The sequence below is a fragment of the Nymphalis io genome, chromosome 28 (assembly GCF_905147045.1).
Source record: "Nymphalis io chromosome 28, ilAglIoxx1.1, whole genome shotgun sequence".
NCBI classification, from domain to species: Eukaryota; Metazoa; Arthropoda; class Insecta; order Lepidoptera; family Nymphalidae; genus Nymphalis; species Nymphalis io.
This window is the reverse complement of record NC_065915.1, coordinates 3927005-3935784: the sequence shown is the minus strand read 5'-3', so window position 1 is coordinate 3935784 and position 8780 is coordinate 3927005. Positions and strand designations below refer to the sequence as shown.

The 8780-nt window shown below is 34.9% G+C and overlaps 1 protein-coding gene across 5 annotated transcripts in view; it reads right to left on the bottom strand.

The window, feature by feature from the left end:
- Nucleotides 1-1098: 1098 nt before the first annotated feature.
- The window catches only part of LOC126779061 (cullin-1), a 42165-nt gene continuing 34483 nt past the window's right edge, over nucleotides 1099-8780 (bottom strand). For all 5 annotated transcript variants that reach the window (XM_050502859.1, XM_050502863.1, XM_050502860.1 and 2 more), the window contains exons 13-21: nucleotides 8324-8431; nucleotides 7622-7693; nucleotides 6999-7151; nucleotides 6276-6394; nucleotides 5452-5572; nucleotides 3603-3703; nucleotides 2956-3061; nucleotides 2180-2293; nucleotides 1099-1219 (exon numbers count right to left, since the gene is read on the bottom strand). In XM_050502859.1, the coding sequence (XP_050358816.1) occupies nucleotides 1139-1219; nucleotides 2180-2293; nucleotides 2956-3061; nucleotides 3603-3703; nucleotides 5452-5572; nucleotides 6276-6394; nucleotides 6999-7151; nucleotides 7622-7693; nucleotides 8324-8431 (975 nt within the window). In that variant the 3' untranslated portion in view covers nucleotides 1099-1138. The remainder of the gene's footprint in view (nucleotides 1220-2179; nucleotides 2294-2955; nucleotides 3062-3602; nucleotides 3704-5451; nucleotides 5573-6275; nucleotides 6395-6998; nucleotides 7152-7621; nucleotides 7694-8323; nucleotides 8432-8780) is intronic.

The window sequence follows — 8780 nt, the reverse complement described above, 5'->3', positions numbered from 1 at the left end:
TTTGTTTGGAAAGACGAAAAGTGTTTTTAGACTACTGTCAAAAGTATCTTTATTTTATGTAAGAGGGGGGCAAACGGGGATGAGGCTCACCTGATGGAAAGTGGCCACCACTTTCCAAGGACATCTACAACACCAAAGGAGGTGCCTATATCATATCATATATTTCTATATATTTCTATATCATATCGTTTCGGAAAAGTCACCGGCGAAATGCGGTACCCACAGAGTAACGATATTAAATAAACTACATATGAAATACCAGTTTTTTGTTATTAAATAAATAAAAATTAAGAAACCAATTATAACCCAAGTTACGAACGCCCATGTATGTGGAGTTTTGAATTATAATTAGAAAGAATATATTTGTAGCATTTTAAAAAAACCTCGCATGGTCCTTTTAAAAATAGAACACCAAATTATGTAAATTGATGTAAATTAGTCACTTATTTGTTCTTAAAAATCCTAATAACACAATTGAACACATTCAACAAAAAAGTCGCGACAATCATTAATAATTAATTACTTTACCTTTCTGTCTAACAAATTGGTGGTTTTAAAATAGCGCGCGTCTTTTTTTTTTAATAACGCTGTTGGATCAAGGAATCTCGTGACTTTTTTTTCCTCTTTTCTGGCGCGTATCCCCCTTACCTTTATATAAATATATATATAAAATAATCACTGTCAGATGTACAGTTATAATTATTCGTATTATTTATAATGAAATATCTTTACTGACCGGATTAATGTTTCATCAAGCAACATATAATTCGTCTGTCTCTCATAATTACACACCGATACATTTTAACGAAAATTTTGATAAAATTTAAGTTTTTTTTAAAAGATAATATAGTCATCAACAAAAAAATGTGCGTGCAAAATTTAAACTCAATACTGTGAACTGGTTTTAACCGGTTTAAAAATTAAAATTCATTGACATTCGACCCACACACACAAATCGGTAAAAGATATAAAAATTTTAAAATAAGATATGCCAGGACCAAATCTAAAGACTGCATTGTATCTATAAAAAGGTGATAAGGGTGGGGATAAGGGTGGGGATAGATTTGGTAGGATTACATATAAAATGAAAGTCAGCTAGAGATAATAGTTATAGTTTATTTATTATGCGGTTAGGCGATCACGCTAAGTAACTGTATGTGTCCTTCTCACCCTCCGTGCGCTCCAAGTATTCCTTTTCTATCAAAATATCGATACATTTCTGAAACAAATAAAAAAAGATATATTAAATATATATTATTTATAATAAAGATACGCGGATGGGCAGATGGGCCACCTTATGGTAAATTGTCACCACCATCCATGTGCGCACGCACTTGTGCACTATAATATCTCCTGCGTATTTGGCTAATCTCTCTTGAGATTGGCCGCCTTGGCCGAAATCGGTTTCGATGGCATTATAACTTATAATATAAGGAATGGTTAATATTTCTTACAGCGCCAATATGTCTATGTGCGGTGGTGACCACCTAACATCACTTTGCCCATTTAGTAAACCTACCAACCTATTATAAATTACTAAAAAAATAAATATAATGTGACATTTATTAGGGTTGTAAGAAATATTAACAATACCCTTACATCCTTAATGCATCACAAATCTTGGAACTAAGATGTTACGTCCCTTGAGCCTGTAGTTACACCGACTCACTAACCTCCCAAACGGAACATAACTATACCAAGTATTGCTGTTTCGCGGTGGAATGTGTGAGTGGGTGGTACCTTCAGACGAGCTTGCACAAAGCGAACCAAGTACAGTTCAATATATTACGAATTACGACAGTGGGTTACAACCCTACCAAAGGTTATGTGTTGGTCAAGACAGATGTAGGGCAGACTCAAACTGAAAAATCAACCATTAAAATAAAGTATTATATATGTATGTTACATAGTATTTTATATAAAGCCGATTATATGGCAGGAGTAAAGATAAATAAGAATCTCATATCTCAATTCATAATGATTTCTTTATGAAAAATTAAGGTTTTGAATGTCGGCAAAGTTGATATCGGAATTTTGGAAGTAAAATGTGACCATTATTGCAAAAATGTTATATAAATTATCCAAAAAATAAATAAATAAGCGAATCGTTTTGTACGAAGCATTAGCTCAATACGGGCGAGAATTCCGTCACAACATACATATAAATAATATATTTCACCTTTATGACCGGAACCCTCGGTTTGAACCGTGAGGAAAGCTGATTCAGCACTTCCACGACGAGATGTTGATGCTTTAAAGTCTTCCTCGTCTTCATAATCCTCACTATGGCAGCCTGGTGGGAGAAATATACACTTTAATACTGAACATATAAAACATGATATGTTGTTTATAAGAACCTCGATATTAACAGCTCAAGCTACCAATCTGCTACCCTGTGTGTTAGTATGTATTAAGAAAGCATCTAGATAATTTTCTCATTAACTGGCTAGAAGACGTGAATTTAAACAGTGCAAACCTAAGCAAACATCACCGACATTTTAGATGCTTAATTCTTTATTATAATTCATAATAAACATAGCAAAGGAATGTGTACATTCATTAAACCGCACTGGAGTAAGCGTGCTGTATTAATTTCTAACTTCTTAAAAACAAAGGAGACATCTGCCCAGCAGTACAGTAATAATAACAGCCTGTAAATATTCCACTGCTGGGCTAAGGGCTCCTCTCCCTTTTTTGAGAAGGTTTGGAGCTTATTTCACCACACTGTTCCAATGGCGAGTTGGTGGAATACACATGTGGCAGAATTTCGATGAAATTAGACACATGCAGGTTTCCTCACGATGTTTTTCTTCATCGAAAAGCACGAGATGAATTATAACAGAAATTAAGCAAATGGACCCACGTTCATCGGCTAAGATTGACGCGTTCTTACCACTGGGCCATCTCGACTGCCCAGCTGTGGGGTCATTTATTAAATCCCCCCCCCCCACTCACCTGTATGAGCATCTTGCGGTCCTCCTCGATGTGCTTGTGCGTCGCCTCCTGTTCTACTTTCAGTTCTGTTTTCAGTGGTATGTTTATGTTCACGCGGAGTTTTTTACTGTTAAAAATAATTATAATTATTATTATACATAAACACGTTTTCTTATAATATTAATTATACCACCGACTATGGGATTTGTGATTTTATGTACATTATGCCTATAATTCCACTTGCTCACTCGCTCTTTACACCACGACACATTAATGTAAATGTAATATTATTCGTAGCTAGAATAATTTTATGAGTTAGTAATATCTAACAAGAGGGGCCTAAACGAAGCCTAACATTACGATACAAGTAAAATATTTTCATTGGATTTTTGATTACTAAATAAACCCTGTGCCTATATTTAAACTGGCACACTCAACATCAAAATATCTTCAAACTGGAACACAACAATACTAAATATTGATGTTTGGCGGTAGAATATCCGATTATCTGATGATGAGTGGGTGGTGCCTATCCAGGCTGGCTCTACCACCATGTAACCAGGTTTTAATCTAATCTTACTTATTATCACTTACAACTAACTAAACAAATTCTTATTTCATTATTTAATAAGTTAACATTCGTAATAAAACTCATAACATTTACTAACTTTTTATATCCTAAATACAGTTCGACGATCGAAGACTCCATAAGCTCGGATTCGTCGTCTTGACACACGAGCAACTTCGCCTTCAGAAGGATTTGTAGAACCTGAGAATAATTAAATATATATTAAAAATCAATTAACAGCCTTTAAATAACCTCTAAACTCCCAATCCCTTAAATGGGGGTAAGTGAATATACATGTGTTTCAACCGACACATGCAAATTTCCTCATCTTTTCTTGCACGAGATGAATCAAGTCCAAATGAAGCAATTGAAAATTCAGTGGTGCTTGGCCGGGTTTGAACCCACGACCGTCGGTTAAAATTCACGCGTTCTAACCACTAAGCCATCTCGGCTTTTAGGAAGAAACAATAATAAATAATAAAGAATATTGAACAAGATATAAAATGTCTTCGACTGTAGTAAATTTTTGATATACCTACATAATACGCAATTCTTTTTCTTATATATATTTTTTTATTTAAGCTGTTATAGAACAAGTATTTATTTATTTATTTGAAAAGGCACATGTACAGTTCATATATTAAACACTTTTAAATTTAGTAGCATCTTTTTGTAACATATATCTGATATACGTAATAAAACTGATAAAATATTCTAAAAAAAAAACAACAATTACAAATTTATTATTAAGACTAATAGTATTTTTTTTATTTTATAGAATAGGAATGCGGACGAACATATGGGCCACCTGATGGTATGTGGTAACCAACTCCGATTGACATTGGCTCTGTAAGAAATGTTTACCATCGCTTATATCGCCAGCGCAATGCGCCACCAACCTTGGTACCTAAAATTTTATGTCCCTTGTGCCTGTAATTACACTGGCTCACTCACCCTTCAACCGGAACACAACAACACCAATTACTGCTGTTAGCAAGTATTGCGGTAGAATATCTGATGAGTGGGTGGACCTAACCTACTCAGACGAGCTTGCACAAAGCCCTACCACTAGTAAAAGTACCACTACCACCAGTATATCGTAAACTTTACTCTTAAGTATGTATTATAAGCTATTGGAATGCAATTGATAGTCGCACTATATACAAATATGATTATATTAATAATAATTTTTTAAATCAATTTAGGAAAAAGAAACACGACAACCTGTAGATCTGGAAATATACATTCGATATTTTGAATATGGTTAATGTTTTATTTTTATAATAAAATCCTTGGGTCTTTTTTCACACACGGCCATCTGATCCCAAATTAAGCTTGTACAGAGCTTGTACTATGGAATCCAGACAATTGGTTTACTACATATACTAGTTTTCTTTTGTAAATACATACTTTATAGATAATTACACCCAGAATCAGGACAAACAGACATGTTCATGCACACAAATATCTGTCCTGGGTGGGAATCGAACCCACAACCTTCGGCGTGAAAGGCAAGCATCCACCAATCACGCCAACCGGCTCGTCAAATTATAATTATTTTTAAAACATAATAAATGATGTCGTTGAAGGGTCATCAGACAATTTATCCTATTGTAACTTAAAACTTGTAAGCCGAGATGGTCTAGTGGTTAGAACGCGTGAATCTTAACCGATAATCGTGGGTTCAAACCCGGGTAAGCACCACTGAATTTTCATGTGCTCATGTGCGAAGGAAAACATCGTGGGGAAACCAGCATATGTCTAATTTCATTGAAATTCTGTCACATGTGTATTCCACCAACCCGCATTGGAGCAGCGTGGTGGAATAAGGTCCAAAACCTTCTCCTCAAAAAGGAAGAGGAGGCCTTAGCCCAGCAGTTGGACATTAACTGTTACTGAACTTTAAACTTATACTTTCTTAATCACTTTAGGGGAGAATGGTTTCACACCTGTATGAGGAAGTCCCCCTTGATGCCGGTGTGGTGTTCCAGTTGGCGCACACTCCAGGATGTGTTGTCATTGTACTGTAACAGCACCGCCATTTGGAACGTACTCGCTTGCAATGTGTATCTGTGAATATATAATACAATATTATTATCTATTTATCACCTTTTTTCTATAACATAGGTTGGCGGACGGCCTGGTAGGCCACCGTACCACCCTCACGGTAGCATGCGAAAGCGATCCCGTGGCGTTTTCTCGTTAAGACGGAAAGGGTACCGCTGGTTTTTTAGTGGGTATTCCGATGTTCGGGGCGCACTCGGCGCCTTGGACACCGGCGAGCTCCACATACCCCCCCCCATTCCCGTGGGGGAAACGCGTAACGAGTTTTTCCAGCGTAAAAAAAGGCCACCTTACCATCAAATGGTCACCACCTATACACATTAGCAAAAATATTTAAATTAATTGCTCTAAATATATTAACAACTCTATGCGGTACCAAAAATATATTTAATGTTTTACAGATGATCCTGTATACATCTGTACATATTGTTTCAATTCATAAAAAAAACCTAAATTATAAAATACAAAAAAAAAATCAAAGTACAGCAAAAAGACGCTCACTTAAGACGAAAGCTACAATAGTATAAATAAGATATTTTTTTAAAAAGAGACAATTAAATCACACCTGTACTATTGCAACCGTTTACAATGTCCATTATATAGCAAATCCTATCAAATATTGAATATTTAGTCTGCCTTTTGTAATAAATAATCTATTTTAGTCGATAGTTCAATAAATAAATAAAAAAAAAAAACAAAATATTCTCACCTGTTCTTAAAACAATTGGTTACGAGTTCACCCTTACTCATATTGTAAAGCCAATTCAACTTTCTGCCCGAGTGTTGAGATGAATAGAATGTTGTGAATCTGTGTACTGAGCGTTCCAACTGTAGATAATAAAGTAAAATAAATCTTCGTTAATTAAAAGCACATATATGTCCCACAGCTGGGCACAGAAAATTCTGAAAAGTTATAATTGAAAATACACTTACGACCAAGCAAAACTATAGCAACAATCTTGATGAACATGTATACATGTTCATACATGTATGGTCGAACTTTATCAATTAATCAATTGTTCGAAAATGTTATTGTTAATAATAATAATAATAAATGTTATATTTTATATGACCCACTATACCAAAGACGGAAAAGTATGGTCAGTAGTATAGACCTTTTTTATAGACCTACATAAATGAGTAGCTATTTGCATTTTTAATTCAACTTGCTTTGTTACTCTCTGGTTTTGTGTATGGTCGAATATATTGAATAAAATGTTACATCGCTTAAACTACATATATATAAATATATAGTTTAAATTTTTCTCAGAGCAGAACTAAAAGATATAAGCAATTTGCAACAGTTTTAATTCGTTTCTGGCATTCTTGGCTTGGCTTTGTCGCTTTCCGGAGAATGATTATAAAAATAGCCGAAGCTATTTTTTTCTATTCACTTACAATTGTTTTTATTTGTAAACTAAACATATTTCACCTCAGTTGGTAACTGGAAGCTGGAGGATTGCTGGAAAGGCCAGGAACCAGAAGATAGAACTTGAATGCTGAAGTCGATATGCAGAGGTTGCTCGGAGCTGTTGGCCATGTGCTTGCGGAAGTTCTCGTTTAAGTCTTTGGATACACCAATGTCCTGGATGCAAAATTATAATATTAGAATACATATTGTAAAAAATAAGAAAATAAAGATTATTAGATAAAAATATATGACAAATAAGCTATTAAATATATATATATATATATATATATATATATATATATATATATATATATATATAAAAATAGGTACTTATATGGGCAAATGGAACATTGTAGTGGCAAGTGGTCACCACCGCTCAAAGACATTGCTACTATAAGAAACATTTACCATTTCTTACATCGTCAATGAGCGCACCAACTTTAGGAACTAAGACGTTATATCCATTGTGCCTGTAATTACACTGGCTCACTCACCCTTTAAACCGGAACACAGCAATACCAAGTACTGCTCTTTTGCGGTATAATATCTGATGAGTGGGTGGTACCTATTTAGACGAGCTTGCACAAAACCCTAAAACTAACTTTGAGGGCTCAGCAAGTAGTGCTTAAATAATAATTACTAACCTGGAACATCCTTTGTAACTTGCTCGTGTATTCGAAACCGCACGCTTGCTTCAGTTTTGAGATCATTGAGGCCTGGAAAGTAAGACATAAGTTTGAACTATGTTTATATCACAAATATATATATATATATATAACTAGTCATTAATTATATATATTCAATTAACTTTATAATATAATATACATATTATAAAACAAAGCCGCCTGCGTCTGTCTGTACGCGATAAACTCAAAAACTATCGAACGGAATGTCATACGGTTTTCACCAATGCGCCGACTGATTCACGAGGAAGGTTTTTGTGTATTTGAATAAGGTTTTATGTAAATTGGCGATTATTATCGAAGCTGTCAGAAAATATCATGGCAACTGGGACTTTTACTGGCGTGTGCCGTTTAAACCGATATAGTTATATGTATATAAGAGTTATAATAGGGATATAAACGTTTTATTAAGACCATTATTCTACCTGTGCGAACCGGAATGGGTATCTAGTAATATATTGTAATTGAAAAATTATATTAAATTACTTCATACAGCTAAAATTCATACAAATTACTCCCATTTTCTCGTTGCAAAATTGAAATTGAAAAAAAAAATCAATAATATTATAAACCTTTGTTCCAGAATTCAGTTTCTAGACTCGGTTGTGTTTCGAGCATTAATAGTGAGCCAGGATAAACAATAAGTGAAGATTTATATTCTACCTCAGCATCATCACTGGCAGACATGTGCTGGACGAGTCGTTTGGCTAGCATCTTGCTGTAGAACTTCTGGAAGACGTCTTTATCCTCGATGTATTTGAATACCACCATCTGTGAATAACGATATAACTTTACTTTTTTTTTTTTTTAAATAGGAAGACGGACGAGCATATGGGCCACCTGATGGTAAGTGGTCACCAAACGCCCTTAGACATTGGTATTGTAAGAAATGTCAACCATCGCTTACATAGCCAATGCGCCACCAACTTTGGGAACTAAGATTTTATGTCCCTTGTGCCTGTAATTACACTGGCTCACTCACCCTTCAAACCGGAACACAACAATAATAAGTACTGCTGTTTTGCGGTAGAATATCTGATGAGTGGGTGGTACCTACCCAGACGAGCTTGCACAAAGCTCTACCACCAGTACTACTGCACAGGAGATGCACAAGTGTGTA